Source organism: Chiloscyllium plagiosum, chromosome 10 (genome assembly GCF_004010195.1).
Source record: "Chiloscyllium plagiosum isolate BGI_BamShark_2017 chromosome 10, ASM401019v2, whole genome shotgun sequence".
Lineage (NCBI taxonomy): Eukaryota > Metazoa > Chordata > Chondrichthyes > Orectolobiformes > Hemiscylliidae > Chiloscyllium > Chiloscyllium plagiosum.
The window spans coordinates 50,316,274-50,336,721 of record NC_057719.1 but is presented as its reverse complement, the minus strand read 5'-3'; the positions used below and the strand labels follow the sequence as shown (position 1 = coordinate 50,336,721).

Below are 20,448 nucleotides of genomic sequence, written 5' to 3'. Positions count from 1 at the left end.
GAGTTAGAAACTGCAATTTAAATTACCAAGCAAAAAGTATGAACTGCTTTAGTGTTGCTTTAACAATTATGATTGCATCAACAAAGTTGTAAAGTTACATATGGATTATTTTAAAGGAACAACATAGAAATGAGAGCTGCACTTACATGTATTCAGAGAAAAACAAAGACAACAAAAGGCTATTCAGGTCAGCAAAGTTCAGTTTCAATCAATAAAGCAACAATCTATAGAGGTTTTCTGTGGTTCTGCCCAAGACTTAGCAGATTCTGGACATTCCACATATGTCCCCATTTTCAGTCAGGAGACCCAGCACATTAGCACAAAAGGCTGAAGCATTCACAACAACCTTCTAGCAGAAGTGACAGTTGAACGATCCATTTCTGCCTCCCTAGAGGTCCCCAGCATCACAGAGAACAGTCTATAACAATTTAATTCCACTCCATATGAAATCAAGAAACAGTTCAAAGCACCGAATACTGCAAAGTCTACGGGCCCTGACAACATTCCAGGGATAGTACTGAAGACTTGTGCTCCAGAACTTGCCACACCTCTACGAAGGCCATTCCAGAACAGTAATGACACTGGCATCTACCCAGAAAAATTGCCATGGTATGTCCTGTAAACAAAAAGCAGGACAAATCCAACCAAGTCAACTACCACCCTATCAGTCTATTCTCGATCATCAGTCAAGTGATAGAAAATGTCATCAATGATGCTCTTAAGCAGCACTTGCTTAGAAGTAATTTGCTCGCTGCCATTCAGTTGGGGTTTTACCAAAGCCACTCTGTTCATGACCTTATTATAGCCTTGGTCCAACAAAGAGGTGAACTCTAGAGACTACGTGAGAATAATTGTCTTCAATATCAAGGCACTCTTGCAAAACTGGAGTCATGGGGACTCAGAGGGAAAACTCTCCACTGGTGAGAATCAACTTGGCACAAAAGAAGTTGGCTGAGGTGTTCTCAGCTCCAAGACCCCTCTGTAAGAGTTCCTCAGGGTAATGCCCTTGGCCCTCTAATCTTTAAATGCTTCATCAACAACCTTCCCTCCATCGTAAGATCAAAAGTGGGGATGTTCACCAGTGACTGCACTATGTTCAGCACCATTCTCAACAGCCAATGAAGCAGTCAATGCCCAAATACAACAAGATATGGAAATATCTTGGCAAGTAACATTTGCGCAAAACACATGCCTGACAATGATCTTTTTCAACAAGAAAGTATCTAACCATTGGCCCTTGACAATCAATGGTTTCACCATCATTGAATCCTCCCCTATCAACTTTCTGGTGGCTTACCACTGACTAAAAACTCAACTGGACGAGTCAGACAAGTACTGTGGCTACCAGAGCAAGACAGAGGCGAATAATCCTGCAGCAACTAACCCACCTCCTGAATCCCCAACGGCTGTCAAAAAGCACAAATCATGCGTGTGACCGAATACTCTCCATTTGCTGGATGAATGCAGTTCCAACAACAGTCAAGAAGCTTCATGCATTCAGATCAAAGCAGCCAGCTTATTTTGCATCACATCTACAAATACTAAATTCCCGCTACCACAGGCACACAATAGCAACAGTGTGCACCACCTACAAGATGCAGTGCAGAAATTCACCAAGAATTCTTTGTAAGCTGCTCTAAGCTAATTCTAAGCTGCTCCAAGGTTATGCGCATAGCAATTGACGTCGGCATTCTGATCACGGCATTGCCTTCCCACTCTGGAAGCTGGTGCTATACAAGAACTTTGGAGGCTCATAGAACCAAATCTAAAATTAGAGGCAACGTTGCTTCTTAGCATTTTCTAAACCATGAATACTACCACAAAGAAGGACAACGGCAGCAGATGCATGGGAACATCACTACCTGTAATGTCTCAAAGCCATGCAACATCAAGACTATATCACAGTTGTTTCAGTATCACTAGGTCAAAATCGTAGAAATCCCTCCCTAATGGCATCATGAGTATAGCTAAACTAAATGGACTGCAGCAGGTCAAAGTTTCAAGTTCTACGGTTGTGTAATGAATGCTGGCCTACCTAGCAACACCCACAACCGTGAATGAATTCAAAAACAAAACTGGAAGAACCCTCAAGAAAACACTGCAATAGAAGCATTTTTGTTTTCTTATAAACAGCAGTACAATTTTTTGGAATGGAATTTAAAAGTTATTATAGTCAAATAGTTGAATTGTTAAAGGAATTTATCAAATTTTGGCTTTTCCCTTTGTTCTTACTTTAAAGATAAAAGTGAAATATGTATTATAATCAACCTCAGTTAGTTCCAGTGAACTACATTTGTTAAACATTCCAGAATCTATTTGCAGTTTAGTATGTTTCCAAATGATTTGCAGACATGATCTAATTGCGAACAAACATTAAAACCAATGTATAGCTTCGCTTTACAATGAAGTCCAGCATTCATTTAAAATGTCAATGTCACACATGACTCCGAACAGCCGAAAATCTTTTGAGTTAGTTATTTTTCGCAACAAATCAACATATTCAAACATCTTGCAAGTAGCAGTTTTTTTTGCATCCATACATTTTATATTTACACTTACAATTTGGAGTCGGCAAAGGATCTCACCAAACACTGGTCTTTCTTCACAGTGATTTCATCACTGCAACTTGGAGACAGCACCTAACATGGAGGGCAAACAATATTTTTTACATGATTCTAAAAGCCAAAGCTAAAACCAAAATGCTAAACAATTAGGAAAACAAATTGGCAATACTTTGAAGTCACTTTGCATTGCTGCTAGTACAAGATGAAGATATTCATCACTCAATTGGAATTGAAATCCGTTATAGTCATCTTAAGTTTCAAACATAGACTCACAATGGGATGTTTTCTCGCTGAAGTATTGAGGGAGGTTCAGGATGCTAGCCAAGAGCAGGAAGATAGTTTGCGTAATTAAAAGTTGTCTGTTAGTAAGGACCAAACATTAGCTCTGATTAAAAAAAACACTTCAAGATGGAGGAATAGGTTGTAAGAAACTTATACTCCAAACTGTCATGAATGGAGTAAAAACCAATTATCAATGCATATCAGCATATATTCATATACTGTTTTAAAAACACAATGACCAGCGAGTTTTGAGAAGATTTGCAGCTCAGGTTGTGGTTCTGGATATAGATTTGTTCACTGAGCTGCCAGGTTCATTTCCAGACGTTTTGTCACCCTACTAGGTGACATCTTCAGTGGGGCTCCGGGCAAAGGAATTATTAATAGTGCTTCACCTGGAGGCCCACTGAAAATGTCACTTTGTAGGGTGACGAAACGTCTGGAAATGAACCTTCCAGATCAGCGAGCAAACCTACATCCAAAATACTATGAACAGCACAATAAAAGGTGGCTGTTGTAATCTCAGGACTGGACATAGCAATAACCTTCCGGAAATTTCTCAGAAGCCAGCGTTAGCTAGATAATAAATACCCAAGCCTCTTTTGACGGGTCTGGAATGCTAACAATTGTTATAATTTGTGACAGAGATGGACATCACCAAGAAAACCCCTACACAACAGGACTGCTAGTTCCACCCAACCCACAAGATAATGTGCCTGGCTCTTGTGGCACAGTGGTAGTGTCTCTGCTTTTGAGCCAGAAGGCATTGGCTCAAGTCCCATTTGCTCCAGAGGTGTGTCAGAACATGTCCTAACAGGTTGACTGAAGATTAACACATCATGTTGTGGTTATGATAACAGAATAGTCACAGACAATTAGCCAGCTGCAGTGCAATCCTTGATGGTGAGTATTTCTCCTCCCCCAAGAGGCCTGATCACCACTGTCACAGCACTGAACTTAACGGCACAATTTTGAAACAGTCAAGGGGTCAGTGCTGCTCCATGCGACACCTACTGGCAATAGGTGTTAACTTTGGCTTGTAAAAAGCAGCCAACAATCTGCATTTATAAATTCTGGATACAAAAACCTTTTCATCAAAACACTGAAGCTCAAGGACTGGAGGAAGGAAGTGAAGGACCACCAGGCTGTCCAAGAAAAACAGACATGCCATACAGACATCCACCTGATTTTCCATTTTGGAAGCCGATAAGGATGCTGGCTCCTCAAGGGAGTACAGTCAAAGCCAAGCTTCTTTGGGAAGTTGCCTGACTGTACAAGAAGGGAGGAAGAAGAAAGCAGAATCAATAGTGATAGGGGATTCAATAGTTAGAGAACAGACATACATTTCTGTGGCCATCAACATGACTCCAAGATGCTACATTGTCTCCTTGGTGCCAGGGTCACCAGCAGCTGAAGGCCAATCTTCAGGAGGGTGAAAACCCAGAAACTGTGGTCCACATTGCTACCAGGTAGGGCCAAAAATGTAATAATCTCCAGATCACTCCCAGTGCTACATGCAAGCATGCACTGAAATAGCAGGACACAGCCGATAAATGCATGGCTGGAAAACGGAGGTTTAGATTCCTGGGAGTGGCTCTAGGGAAGGTAGTATCTGTCCAAGCCAGATGGGTTACATTTAAAAAGCTGGGACTGAGGTCCTTGAAGGATGTTTTGCTAGTGTCATCGTTAAACTAATTTGGTAGAGATGTGAGTAGTATAGGCAAATAGCAGGTTTCGCAAAATACTTCATGATACAGCTGGCACTAACGTAGAAAATAGTAAGGTAACAGGTTAAGTCAGAGTAAGGAAGTAAGAAATAAAGTCCAAAATAGAATTAACATGCATGCATGTAAATGTACAGAGTGTAGTCAATAAGGTTGTGGAGTTATCGGCAGATTGCAATGTGGTATAATGATACTATGGCATGACAGATACGAGGCCCAGGGAAAGGCAAGACTGGATGTTAAATAGTCATGGGTATAAAACAGAAAATGAAGGAAAGGAGTAGCAGCGCAGGTTAAGGACAGCACTGCAGTGCAAGAGGAGAATATCTCTGCCCTCAAACACTCAGAGTCAATTTGACTTAAGCTGTAGGATAAAAAAGGTCTAATTACATTTCTTGGTGTGGTCGACAGACCACTAACTAATGGAAAGCTTGCAGAGGAACAAGTATACAACAAATTTAAAGAAAAAAGACAGTATTATACAGCAGTTATAATGGTGGACATCATGAACTCAAATATAGACTTAGATATTGGTGGTTGGTACTTAAATGTTAATAAGGTACTGAGACTGGATGAGCTGTATCAAGGATTGTGAAGGAAATGAAGGTAGAAATTGCAGAGGCACTGTCCATAAAATTTCATGCTTCCCTGGACTTTGGCGAGTTGCCAGAAGACTGGAGAATTCCTACATTACTGTTTAGTTCAAATATGTTGCCAGGATAATCCCAGTAATTAAAGACTAGTTAGTTCAATCTTTGGTAGTGGAGAAACTTTTGGATACAATTACTCAGGAAAGAGTCAGTAGTCACAGGAAAAAAAGTGGATTGATTAGGAACAGCCAGCATGGATCTCTGAAGGGAAATAATGTTTAATTAATTTTCTGTTTTGAAGACATAACAAAAGGGTTGATGAGGGCAATGCTTTTGATGTGACATAGATGTATCAAACAGTGCCTCATAATAAATTTGTGAGGAAAAAGACTTTGCAACAAGGATACAAAATTGGCTGAGTGACAGAAAGTAGAGTTATGGTCAATATTTGTTTTTGGGGCTGTTGGGAGGTTGGTAGTGGAGTTCTCGCCTTTACTGATTTAGATTGATCTTGGTATGCAAAGAACAATTTCCAAGTTTGACTAAACTTGGAAGAATTGAGAGGAGGATGGTTTGGAACCCTAAAAGGGCATTGGCAAGTTGGTGGTGTGGATGAATATGTATCAGATGAGGTCCAATGCAGAGAAATGTGAAGTGAGAACAACACTGAAAGACAATATGAAATAGAAGATACAAAACTGAAGGGGTGCAGGAGCAGAGTGACATGGTGTATATATGCACAGATCACGGAGGTGGGAGAATATGTGGAGAAAGCATTTAATAAAGCATACGGTGTTTTCAGCTTTATTAGTAGGCTATAGAGTACAAGAGCAAGGAAGTGATGCTGAACTTGTACAAAACGTGTTCGATCTTAGCAGGAATATCATGATACACATTATAGTAAAGATGCAAAGGCTTTGGAGAGAATGCAGAAGTGATTTACTAGAATGGTTCCAGGTATGGGAAATTTTAAGTATGAGGATGAGGATAGATTGAAGATGGCATTCTTCTCTATGGGAAGAATCTAAGAGGAGATCTGATTGAGGTTTTCAAAATCACGAGCAGACTGGACAGAATAATTAGGATGCAACTGTTTCCATTTCCTAAAGAAATGAGAACAAGGGGGCATAGATTTTCACATGATGAAGAAAAATCACAGTAAGTTGTTAGGGCATGGAATTCGATGCCTGGGAATGTAGCAGAGGCAGGTTCAATTGACAGTGTTTGAATAGTAATAGTGTACAAAGATATGGGGAAAATGCAGGAGATTGGCATGAGATAATCGAGCTAGCGCAGACACTATGGGCCAAATGGTCTCCTTCTGAACTGTAATAATTCTGTGATTCTATGAAGTCACTTTTCAGCAAAAAAGCCTCCTTAAAAGACATTTGAAATGTTTTTGGAGGTGGAATGGATGTGGCTAATCAACCCACCCCACAAACTAAATCCCACAAGCTAACTCTAATTTTGTACTTTGGGCTCCATTTAAAAGCAGGGTAAATTGGTACCCTTGGTAGTTTTGTACTTAAGTTGTTACTATTTTAACAATCTCTTTCTCCTAACAGATTCAGTATCTTCCTGCCTGTTGGTAAATGCATGTATGTTGTGAGATTTTCCTTGCATCAAAGAGTGTGTAAAGTCGCGATACTTCTGATTTAACTTTACCACAATGCTGTTGCAGTCCTGCAAAGACAGAACCCACAGACAGAGCAAGCAGAGGAAATATACTGCCACTATTTTAAAAAAGTGGAAAAATTAAATCTCAACCTACTTGTAAGGAGGTGGTGAGAATAGGGAGAGAGATTTGTTCTAAAACTCACAATCTGTCTGTAATTAAGGTGATTAAAGTATAAGTTCAACTTTTGCAAAAATTTCTTTAAAACTTTGAGAGGAATAGCAAATACGAAATGAATCAGATACTTCATAATATATTCTCCATAATATAATTTACTTTTACACAGATAATATTTCAGGAACACTGCTAGTTCTACCAAACACCTTGATAGACAAATTTAAACAGCAAATGAATTCTTCCTCAAGAGGATCACATTTTGCAGCAGGGGTTCACTGAAAGTTCGAAGAAAGTTGGGTAATCTTATTGAAACATAGCAAATTCTGAGGGGGCTTGACAGGGTAAATGCACAGATGTTGTTTCTGCTGTGGTAGAGTCTAGAACCAGAGTAGGGATCATCCAGTTAGGACTGAGATGAGGGGGAATTCTTTGCTGCAGAGAGCAATAAAGACTGCTTTGTCGAGTATATACAGGGCTGTGATAGACAGGTTTTTAAATCAAAAAGAAAATCAAAAATTATGGGAAAAAAGCAATAAAATGGAGTTGAGGATTATCAGGTCAGCCATTATCCCGTTGAATAGTGAAGCTAAGAGACCTACGTCTGCTCCTACATCCTATGATTGTAATTCATATCTCAAATATGAGCTGATATTTCCCTTCTCAAGCCTAGGGTAATCGCTAGCAACTCAAATGCTAGCAATCAAAACAAGCCTGAATTATCTGATTTGTTACATTGAATAGCAGTATTTTACCTGTTCAAATTTAATCCAAGCAGATTGTGCACAACAAACAATGCCATGTTCACTCTACAAAAAAAGTTGTAGCCCTCAATGTTTCAGCGATAAATTGAACACCATTTTATTATTCAAGTTAATTTCTAAATCACTCAACAAATGCATTGTTTTATTGCTTCCAAACATGCTGTCATGGTTGACAGCAAAACAAATATTTAAAATTATGTGATAATGATCCAGTTTGAAAATTCAATCTTGACGATGAAAGGAAAATCCTGTAATGATGGCATTATCTCACTTACCAAAGCTGGATACCAGCCTTTTCTCTTGTCTGCATTACAATCTACATAGACTACTTTGCCCAGAAGTTCATCATTAAGACGTCGTTTGTCATCATCCTCATCTTCACTTGGTTCCTCTTCTCTTTCATCCTCAGGTCTGCAGTATGAAACATTTTTAAAAATCCTGTTAGGCTCTTAATGGTGATCATTTATTCGGGTTTGAACAGATATTTCAGTTCTGCGCATACCAGCTCCAAAACCAGCTATGTAGTTAACCCCATTCTCCAGACTATGTCCATAACTCTGTAAATTAATCACTTTCAAACATATATTCAGTCTCTTCTGAAACTTCCCATAGAATCTGCCTCGAAGACTCTCTCAAACAGTGGATTCTAAATCCTAATAATTCTGATTTCTGAATTTATGGACCAAGTAGTTATGTCATAGAATCACAGGATCCCTGCAGTGTGGAGAAAGGCTATTCAGCCCATCGAGTCTGCACTGACTCTCCGAACAGCATTCCAACCAGATCTCGCCCCCCCACCCAATCCCCATAACCATGCACATAAAGTACCTAACCCATCTAGCTTGAACATCCCTGGACACTGTGGTGCAATTTAGCAAGGCCAATCCATCTAACCTGCACGTTTTCGGAACTGTAGGAAGAAATCAGAGCACCTGGTGGAAATCCATGCAGACATGGGGAGAATGTGCAAGCTCCATACAGATAGACAGTCACCCAAGACTGGAATCGAACCTAGGTTCCTGGAGCTGTGAGGCAGCAGTTCTAATCACTGAACCATTTATGCGCCTGTGTCAATCTTTGCAACTGTAAGAATTCCAACACATATTTACCACTGACATTAGGCTTGTGTTTGACAGTAGATTACCTGCTGGTCAATTTCACTCGGAGAAATTTGACTCTCCATTTCAAGGATTTGATGATTTGAATTTGTTCCAATTCAAAAGAAAAGAAAAACCTTGTATATTGATCGAGCCTTTCACATGATCAAGTTACATGAAACATTGATGTGGTTCTGTTCGCCGAGCTGGGAATTTGTGTTGCAGACGTTTCGTCCCCTGTCTAGGTGACATCCTCAGTGCTTGGGAGCCTCCTGTGAAGCGCTTCTGTGATCTTTCCTCCGGCATTTGTAGTGGTTTGAATCTGCCGCTTCCGGTTGTCAGTTCCAGCTGCCCGCTGCAGTGGTCCGGATAATGGGTCCAGGTCGATGTGCTTATTGATTGAATCTGTGGATGAGTGCCATGCCTCTAGGAATTCAACAGAGAACAGCCAGAGAATTCATAGAGACATGGCACTCATCCACTGATTCAATCAATAGGCACATCGACCTGGACCCAATATACCGACCACTGCAGCGGACAGCTGGAACTGACAACCGGAATTGGCAGATTCAAACCACTACAAATGCCGGAGGAAAGATCACAGAAGTGCTTCACAGGAGGCTCCCAAGCACTGAGGATGTCACCTAGACAGGGGACGAAACGACTGCAACACAAATTCCCAGCTCGGCGAACAGAACCACAACAACAAGCACCCGAGCTACAAATCTTCTCACAAACTTTGTTCATGAAACACATCTAAGGTACGGTGGCACAGTGGTTGTTAGCACTGCTGCCTCACAGCGTCAGAGACCCGGGTTCAATTCCCGCCTCAGGCGACAGACTGTGTGGAGTTTGCACGTTCTCCCCGTGTCTGCGTGGGTTTCCTCCGGGTGCTCCGGTTTCCTCCCACAGTCCAAAGATGTGCAGGTCAGGTAAATTGGCCATGCTAAATTGCCCGTAGTGTTAGGTAAGGGGTAAATGCAGGGGTATGGGTGGGTTGCGCTTCGGCGGGGCGGTGTGGACTTGTTGGGCCGAAGGGCCTGTTTCCACACTGTAAGTAATCTAATCTAATCTAATCTAGTGAACTACCTTCAAATATGGCTAATGTTGGGTTTACTGAGAAAACACATTTTGTCAAAGGTTTTCTTCTTGTGCTCATCAGGAAAACTTCTGGAAGAAATACCGTATAAAGTTAAAAAAACATTATATTCTAAGAAAGGAATGCGTTGATAAGTTGGCAAAGTAAACCACTAGGCAGTCTTATTATCAAAGAATGCAAATAAAAAAGGCAAACGATGACATTACGTGCCAAACGTTGTTTAAATTTTAAACCGGTTGGTCAATGCATTACCCTGAGAAATGAGCCAATGAATGGCTTTGCCTATTTCGTTGAACTGAAACTGACTGTGTCTGTCTGTCTGCAAAGAACAGGATGCTGTGTATTAATCTGCAGATCTTCTGTTACATGCAAGCAAGTCACTTTATGTGCCTGAATGACAATCCAACATTTTTTGTCAGCATAATGAACACGTACTGATGATTATTTAGCAAAAGCTGTCTAATTGCAGAATCGAATCTAACGTTGGAATTGTGTTTTGGGATTTGCAAGAGGAGGCTAGTTGAGTATGGCAAACAAGCTTCCCTTTCAAAATACTGAAAGGGATATTCTATTTATTGTGATCCACTAGTCTTTGGGATGTATGGTCTACATACTGAGCATCACGGCAGCATTGAAATTCATACAGCATCTTTCTGATTTGTGCTGTAGGCAGACTGTCTTGACTGTGGGGATACCACTCATGTTTCCTACCGCACAGAAGCAACATGATACAGCTAACTTCACCTGCTGTTCAAAGTTGAGAGATAAATGAATTTTCAGAGTAACGGGCATCAAAGACCTTCGGCCTTCGTGATTTAAAACAAGAAACAGCCAAAAATGATCTGATCAGGGCAACCATTAGCCGACAGCAAGCCTTTGATATGTCCGATTTCAGCATCAAACTTGCACAGTAAATAAATGACTGGGACCCTATTTCCAAGGTTGTTTCACAAAGCCAATGCTACAAAGACTGGAACTGTAGAAATTCCAACACTTATGGTTAATTTTTCAAGGAGATCAAGGACAGGGAGCTTATTTGACTACTCCATTAATTGCTGTATTTAAAGGTGAATTTGAGACAACAGTGGAGCCCATTAAATCATGGAAGGAAATTACTACATCCTGCTGTGGACTCAAATACAGCAACCTTATCATCTACACATCAGACATATGAATTGGGAAGGAGGTTATTTGTCATATCAATGAAGACACATTTTTCACTGAACCCAAAGATGAGCCGAGCAGGAATTTTACAGCAATAACATCTATTTGGGCCTACATGGTAATGTTAAAATTGAGCTTAAATGCACGAGTTAATAATTACAAAGGGATACATACATAGGACATCCTTTGTCCATTTGAAATAAGGTAACAAGCATACCCAACAAGCCCATGCTTGCATAACTTGAAGCACCATGTCCAACGTGAGAAGGGATTCCACAAATGGAAAAGGTTGTGACAAATAATCCTGCCTGTGCAAAGAATTACACTGACAAAGAATTTAGGATTGCAGATGGGCTCAAAGTATGGCATGCTTGTGCAAACTGGAAGCGGAATATATTAATACATACAGCCCAATTCTTTCAGGTTGAAAGAACATACGTCAGCATTTCAACTCAACAAAATATGTAATAGTGATTCTCAGGGCAATGCATTGACCAGGTAACTCAATCTGCCTAGTTTAAAACTTAAATACAGTTCAAAGTTTGAGAGAAGATTTGTAGCTCGGGTGCTCGTTTAGATTAGATTAGATTAGATTACAGTGTGGAAACAGGCCCTTCGGCCCAACAAGTCCACACTGACCCGCCGAAGCGAAACCCACCCATACCCCTACATTTACCCCTTACCTAACACTACAGGCAATTTAGTATGGCCAATTCACCTGACCCTGCACATCTTTGGATGGTGGGAGGAAACCGGAGCACCCGGAGGAAACCCACGCAGACACGGGGAGAACGTGCAAACTCCACACAGTCAGTCGCCTGAGGCGGGAATTGAACCCGGGTCTCTGACGCTGTGAGGCAGCAGTGCTAACCACTGTGCCACCGTGCCGCCCACCGTTGTCGTGGTTCTGTTCGCCGAGCTGGGAATTTGTGTTGCAGACGTTTCGTCCCCTGTCTAGGTGACATCCTCAGTGCTTGGGAGCCTCCTGTAAAGCGCTTCTGTGATGTTTCCTCCGGCATTTATAGTGACAAATGTCGGAGGAAAGATCACAGAAGCGCTTCACAGGAGGCTCCCAAGCACTGAGGGTGTCACCTAGACAGGGGATGAAACGTCCACAACTTAAATACTGTTCAGCTGCTAACTGTCAATCATCATCTGACATATACATTCTCCAGGACAACGCCTCTACCAAAGTCCACTTGCCAACCAATCAGCACTCTTCTCAGAATGTAAATGATGTTTTCTCGGAATATTGGTATTATTGTGAATTGTCTTGGTAAGAACTAGCTGAAAAGCTTTCGAATTCTTAGTAATAATTAAGTTCAGTAGTACAAAATTACTATTTGTAGTGAACATTGTAAAATGAGGAAAGGTGGCAGTCAATTTGAACACAGAAGTGTTGAGCATGCTTGCCTTCAATGCTCAGACCTTTGAGTATAGGAGTTGGGACATTATGTTGAGATTGTATAGGATGTTAGTGAGGCCTCTTCTGGAATATTATGTACAGGTCTGGTTATAGGAAGGATATTATTAAGCTGGAGAGGGTTCAGAAAAAAAAACCTCAGTAAAGGAGGGTTTGAATTAAGGAGACACTGAATATATTGGGACTTTTTTCATTGCAGTGTCGAGGTCGAGGGGTGACTTTACAGAAGTTCAAAAAAGAATGAGGGGTATAGATAAGGCGAACGGCATGTGTCTTTTTCCCCCAAGGTTAGTGTTTATGAGAATAGGGGGCATTTGTTTAAGGTGAGAGGAGAAATATGTTTAAAAAGCCATTAGGGACAATTTTTCTTTTTACACAGTGTGGTTCATGTGTGGAACGAATTTCTGGAGGAAGGGATGATTGAGGAAACAGTTACAACATTTAAAAGACACTTAGATAAGTGTTTGGAGGGATATTGGCCAAGCATAGGCAAGTGGGACTAGTTTAGTTTGAGATTATGGTTGGCATTGGTTAGTTGGACTGAAGGGTCTGTTTCTATGCTGTATGACTCTATGATTCTAAGTGAGATGGAAGACCAATTAAACCAATTAATTTCTTCGAGGCTTGAAATAATTGATGATCAGATCATTGGGAGAACTCACCATTTTTTTTTCAATTTGCTTTCTGGGATCTTTCATGCCCACTAGAAGGATATAGATATCTCTGAACTATTTCTAGGGCACAAAACTGGTCCTCGCCCACTAAAGATCAAAATTAACCCATCCAGGACACTTTCTCGGAGTCATGTTCATGAAAGGCATGGATAGGGTAAATAGACAAGATCCTTTCCCTTGGATGGGAGAGTTCAGAACTAGAGGGCATATATTTAGGGCGAGAGGGAAAAAATTTAAAAGGGACCTAAGGGGCAACGTTTTCATGCAAAGGGTGGTGCGCGTATGGAATGAGTTGAAAGAGGAAATGATGGAGGCTGGTACAATTGCAACATTTTTAATATCTGGATGGATATATGAATAGAAAGGGTTTAGAGGGATACGGGCCAAGTGAGACTAGATTAGGTTAGGATATCTAGTCGGCATGGATGAGTTGGACCGAAGGGTCTATTTCCATGCTGTACATCTCTTTGACTCTGTTTGCACAGCTTGGAATTTTCAAGCCTCCTAGCGCCTGACTTAGTGCGGTCTGATTTTTCACTTCCATTAGCCTTAGTTAGCTTATATCTTGACACTTGGAGAAAATGAGGACTGCAGATGCTGGAGCTCAGAGCTGAAAAATGTGTTGCTGGAAAAGCGCAGCAGGTCAGGCAGTATCCAAGGAGCAGGAGAATCGACGTTTCGGGCATAAGCCCTTGTTCAGGAAAAGGGCTTATGCCCGAAACGTCGATTCTCCTGTTCCTTGGATGCTGCCTGACCTGCTGCGCTTTTCAAGCAACACATTTTCCAGCTCCATATCTTGACACTTGTTAATTTTATATTAATGAGGACACATTTATCTGTAAATTATGCAGTTGGGCTGCAGATTTATTTAAAATTGAAATGTGCACGTCAAGGGTACATATTATCACATTTAAAATTAATTGTTCCAAGCAGATTAACTCTCTGGTTTATAATTTTTGGCTGATATTGTTCACCTTGACCAGTAATAAGCTTAATGGATATATTTTTCTTGTTAGAAAGGAAATCACAACACCTTCAAGGGAGACCTTCCCATTCTCCTCTTCATAAATTCATTCAATATTTTGCAAGTACAAAAACAAAGTCCAACTCTCCAGATAAAACATCACCTGGAGTCAGAAAGATAGTCTCTTCCCAACTGTCTCATCAACTTTGGAGTTGGTGGAAAGCAACTAGTCACATGAAAATAATCACAAGAACAACCCACTAAATATTTTGATATTTAAACTGTTTAACTGTCTGGGTTACAAGTTCATCAAGTACTAACAGCTGACTAACAACATTCTGAAATGAGGTTTGAACATACAATGTTGGATGGATTCAATACATCAATGCATAAAACCCCAGTACCAGTTGAAAGATTTCTTTGTTTCAAACCCAATGACCATCAGTCTCACAACATCAGGACTGACTAAGGAGGTTGGTAATTTAAATAAAGCGTCCAGTTTATTATTCAAAATGCAGAAAGATTTTCTATTATCCAGGAACACATCAGGTGCTGGTTAATGGAAGGAATACGGATCTTACTGATAGTGGGATGCGTATTCAATTACTGGAGCTCTGTCAGTACTTAACGGGTTTGAGGAGCTACACGTGGTTTTTGAAATAAAAAGAAAATTGTTGAATCAGTATTGCCACAGAAAGTGATCATATATAAAGAGCATTAGTTGCTTCTGGCATACTTCTATTAAACCTCACAGTGTTGAAACTAGTCTTGCTTAGGTGCTGATCATCATCTGTAAGGTTTCTGGTTGGCCAAGTGTGCAAGCTCACTAGGTGGTTTCAGTTCGTGGAGCATTCTGGTTTATACGGAGGCAAATAATGTGAATATTTTTGCCTTTGTGACATGCAAAACAGTTTTCCAAGTTCCCCTATGAGACTAAGATAACACATTACTTTTTTGTTTAGTCTACGATCTGAACATTTGGTAACAAGTAATCTGAGCAAAGTAAGCAATTAATGATATTGCAAAACTAAATGCCAAACAAAGAGTATTTGTTCACTCTTCTCAACTTTCCTGTCCAAATGAAAATCCCTTTAAATTAGAAAAAATTGCCAGAAGTTGGTAAAATCAGATTTCTAAACATAAACATAACCAGTCAACAGATTAAAATCTAAAAGAATTATGGCACCATCTTTCAAAATCACATGGGATTATCACTACTGATGTCAGTTACAATTTGATTTTTAATCATGCTTTCCCAAGTGCCACACCAGCTATAACTCATACTACTTAATTTCTCATTGTCAATTACATTCCATACTAAGAATCATTTTCTTGGTTACATCTCAGAAAAATATACAAAAATTCCTTAACAAAACATTTAAGTAGTATAAAACAAATTAACTCCCTTCCTAACACCGCCTTCTCAAAGCCAGTTGAGATGGGCAATAAATGCTGACTTAGTTAGTGACAATCACATCCTATGACTGGATTAAAAAACTAGTAAAACGGTACTTACGTAGGAGCAGAGGATAATCTCCTTCCTCTGTTTGTTTTCTTCCCAATGACTGGTGTGCCAAAGTGCTCTGGGTTTGTTAATGGCAACTGATCAAGGGTCTGAAAGCAAGCACTGAAGTTACTGTTCTGTATTATGAAGATCACCTCATTATAATGTCTAGATAAAAACACTTACTCACCTCACTCTCTGCAAAGTGTCTCTCCCCCTTCAGACATAAAGATGTACGCCTAAGGGTCCTCTCATCTCCATCATCAAACACTGGACAAAAAAAAACCTTCCCAAATTAGAATCAGAAATCAAACAGCAAATTTATAACCTGAACAACAGCATCAACTGCTAACCAGTTCAGATTTACAGTAATTCCAGCTAGGAGTTGGTCAAAACCAAAGCACAGAATTCAAAGAAAATACCAGTTTTTTTTTCCTGACAGCATGAGAGTTCTATCCTGCCTTATTATGTAAAATTAGTTGCTTTTTGTTGCATGACTGACAGAACTGAAGAAAGCCATAGACATCTATGACTTGATTACAGTACATTAAAAACTTAGCAACCCAGAAAGATTAAGCCAAAATGAACCAAAGAACACCTATTACATTTGCAGCAGGCATCAGATAGAAGGACCTAATTAAATAAAAGGAACCAGTGATATTGATTTAAATTTTGATTTAAATTTTGATTCTGTCAGCAGCTTTGTTCTGAAATACTATGTATTCCATTTGTCCTGGACAAGTTTTGATGGTTTATTTTGTAAACTGGTTAATCCAACTTTGGAGGGATTGCTTATCCAATGGTAGGTTCAAATATTAACTAGCTTATGATACATTAATGATCTATGCACAGCTTCTGCTGAATGTCATGATCAAACTCCATTCAAGTCTCTGTCAAGTGTTCTCTTAAATCATCATTATGGGAGGTGCCATTCACACAGTCACAGACATAAGTTCAAACAATAATACTACAGATCTCAACTTATTGCTTTCTCGTTGAGCCCATCCATCTAAACTCTCAGTTGAAATAGTAAATCATTAAGCCTCCAAACTATGTAATATTCAGTCAGAAACCTTCAGACAGTTTAGCAAAGTATAACAACTGTTATTTTGCCACTTACAAAAGATGGAATACTTAAACCTAAAACCACACTGAACACAGACTTCATTATTCATTTCTCAGTTAATCAATTTGTTTGGCAATTTATAGCCCAAGTCACAAGCTAATCGATTATTCCGCTATTTTTCAAAGTTAAGGAAGATGATAAAGCTTTCCATTTAACTCTAACTTTGTGCACAAATGAATGCTTGCGAAAGCCTTTCTTCAAAAGTCCTTAGAGTAGTTGAAAAGTATTTGACGTAAAATACATATAACTTAAAGATTGCCATTAAGTAGCTTATCTGCAAAGAAAACTGATCTGATGACTTATCTATGGTAAATAAAATTAAAAAGCTACCAGGGAATGGCCAGACTTTCATCAGGAAGAGACCTGGCTGGTGTAGTGTATGTCCTTCAAGTGCTAACATGTGTCAGGTTGCCTTATGGAAAAGAACAGAACTGAGGTTATTTTAATCACAAACTTCAAATTCATACTTGAAATTGCAGCTTTCAAAATTAAGAAGGAGAAATTACAATGTAAGGCAACTTGAATTCAAAGAAGATAAAGAAAGAATAAAGTCACCATAGTCTGACCAAGCCACAAGATTACCCTTTCATTGCAGAGATGACCTGAGGTGAGGGGCAAGGTTGAGAAGGTAGGATCTCCATGGTAACCTCAGCTGAACCCAGGCTATTCGTATCACTGAATTGTAAACCAGTCACCCAACCAAGCTAAGCGAATACATAGCAAGCTACTCATCACCGACAATCACAAAAGAAAAACTATGACTACTTTTCTGCCATGTTGCAAAGTTATGAGAGTTGCGGTTATCCTAAATATATGGTCACTTCTTGTATAACGTGATGGTTGCATTCTTGTGCAACCCTACGTAACAGAAAAATCACACTTTAGAAACAGTGCTTCAAGTGTTGGTGCTGTAATTGTGTTATAGCCACCTTTTAAAAGTGTGCACTGTAGAAGCAGAGTCCCCAATTTGTCATTTGCATTACAGCAAATTTGCTTTGATGAAACATGCATTATAACAGAACGACCTGTACTCAAAATATCATAACCTATCTCTTCTCTTTTTACAGATGCCAAATTGAGAAACTGTGTATTTCCAGAATTTTCTATTTTTATCTGAAATATAATTATTTACTATCTTAATATCTGGGCAGCTGACAGGAGAAAATCTCACCATGATAACCATGAAACCACTCCTCATAAATTTTCCAGGGTGGTTGTGTCAATTCTCTGAGGCAGCTATTCATTTCATCATATTCCACTGCATTCTAGCTGTAAATGCCTAAATTGTGCAGGGGGTCCTCATTTACAACGGTCCAACTTATGAACGCTGTAATTGTATATAGGCATGTGTTATGGACTAGACCAACCTCGAAGTATTCAGAAGATTTTTTTAGATCTTTTTTTTTTCTTATTTTAAGAGTAAATATTATGTGTTGTGTTCCAGATGCCATTCGATTGGTTAAACTACCGGACTTAAAGCAAAACAAGCTTTATTCATCCACTATAGTTAAAGTCCAACAAAAGAAAGGAGGAATTGGAATAACTTAACTCTACTGGAAAACTTAACAGAATAATACACACAGAAACTATTACTAATTAATTGTTCCAATGTAGGACTACCCCATAAGCACACCCTTGGCAAAAGGCAAATTCAGAAAACAGATTGTCTCACATGGAACTCCCGGAGCAGGCAGAGAACCCCCAGCTTTTGGCTGCAACCAAGTGGGGGAAAGAATAATTCAATAGCAATTGCTGAAAGCTAAACTAAAAAACCCTGGTTCTGTGAGAGCTTGACCACACTCATTCAGGCTGCCTCTATTCTTCCAATTTTTGAGAAAAAACCTCTAAGGTGCCACAAGCTGTTTACATTCTTACAGAATGCTCGACACCTCTCATTCAATCTCAGAAGAAACAAGGGTAGAAGAACCTCTTAAAGCCACAATATCATCACAGATGTAATTTTAGAGACCTCCATCTACAAACCTTTTCTGTATTTATGAATAACTGCTTGACATTATTCTGCATTGTGTTTTAACTTGCATGCAAATCGACTTGCAAACAGACTTTAGAACAGAACTCATTCTTAAGTGGGAGACTGCCTCTATTGTGTTGTGCTGGCGAGTTGTCATCTAAAATATTAATGAATAACATCAATGGCTGGATTTATCTAAATGTTTTGAAACTAACTACTCAAAACAGAGGATACTGGCTGCAGCAGCAAAAATGTTGCACTCGCAAAGCACACAAGCTGCCAGATGGATACACTTCATAACTTTTAGAGAAGTCACAAAATTCAGTTTGCAGGTGAAAATATATTGGTCTTGAATAAAGATGGTCTTAGACAACTTGCCACGAGGAAAGAACCTTAAATCCCCACCCTTTCTCTCTGAAATTCTGCTCAGGAAAGGTTGAGTGCTGAAAATCCACTGAAGACCTCATTGCTGCAAGTGGAGGATTTTTGAAGTAAAAGTCTAAAACTACATCAGTCTCCAGGAAAAGAGATGCAACCAATCATAATAGAACTGAGGAGAAATCAACAGCTTGTGTGGGAAGTGATTTGGGCTACGAACCAGCATTTCAAACAATTTGGAATTGAACTCATTGGCCCGATGGCCTTTTTGAGTAATATAAAAAAAATTTTTCCAAGCTTTAATTAACTAAGTGCCTGCGCATCGGAGTCATTTTTTCAAGAAGCATGGTTGGTTATATTTACACATTTTAAACCTTTCATTAATAAGCTTTGCACTGTTGCTTGAGTAAACAATTTATTGGGTAACAAATAGAATTTGGCTGATTTGTTCTGGCACTGAGATATATACAACTTTATTTTTAAAAAATTACTAATATCACCTTCCTTTTAAATCAAGCATATTTGAGGCCAGTGGAATAGTGGGACAAGGAAAGGAGACAATTCACCTCTCTAAATGAGATAACAATATGCTTATTCTTTTAGAAGTTAATCGAATACTATTTCCACCACTATTCCTGACAACTTTTAACTTCTCTTAACACAAACTTCCAATCTCTCACTTCATTGTTTCAGTGATCATTTTAAATGCAGTCCCATGTAATTATCAATTTACTTAGCAACAGAAATAGTTAAACCAATTTAACTTGTCAGAACTTCACTTAACTGTTCGTGTTCTAGGCACTTCAATAGTACTACTAATCAACATTCTGAGGATGTCTTGTGGTAAAGTGATAGTGTCCCTATCACTGAGCCAAGATGGCCAGGTTCAAAGCCCATTTGTTGAAGAGGTGTGCAATAACATCTTTGAATAGAGTTGATTAGAAAATATCTACAATAATCGGTGAGGGAAAATAAACTCATTAACATCCTGATGTTATCATGAACAAATGCAGCATATTGAATCCTGGTTCAAGTGTCAGTGTCATGTTATAATGAATACATATCAGTGATAAAGTTGATCTTTCTTTTATTGTTCTTCATTTCCTCTATGCAGCCTTTGACATTGGAGGTGACAGAATGTTCCTTAGTTACTTAACAGTGCCTTCCAGCTTAATGGGTCTTCACATGCCTGGCTCCATTCATACTTATCTAATGAAAGCTTGAGTGTTGCTACATTTACATTCTCTCATTTCTCAACCTGTTCCTATGTCTTTTATTTCTCAAATATTGACCTTCTAGCTTTATTTTTCTACCCTGTACCTAAGATTTTGTATCTA

The 20,448-nt window shown here is 39.3% G+C and overlaps 1 protein-coding gene across 5 annotated transcripts in view; it reads right to left on the bottom strand.

The window, feature by feature from the left end:
* Nucleotides 1-20,448, bottom strand: part of arid4a (AT rich interactive domain 4A (RBP1-like)) — a 156,384-nt gene that overhangs the window by 72,283 nt on the left and 63,653 nt on the right. For all 5 annotated transcript variants that reach the window (XM_043697753.1, XM_043697756.1, XM_043697757.1 and 2 more), the window contains 4 exons: nt 15,826-15,905; nt 15,648-15,745; nt 7,986-8,121; nt 2,560-2,639 (listed from right to left, as the gene is read on the bottom strand). In XM_043697753.1, coding sequence (XP_043553688.1) covers nt 2,560-2,639; nt 7,986-8,121; nt 15,648-15,745; nt 15,826-15,905 — 394 coding nt within the window. The remainder of the gene's footprint in view (nt 1-2,559; nt 2,640-7,985; nt 8,122-15,647; nt 15,746-15,825; nt 15,906-20,448) is intronic.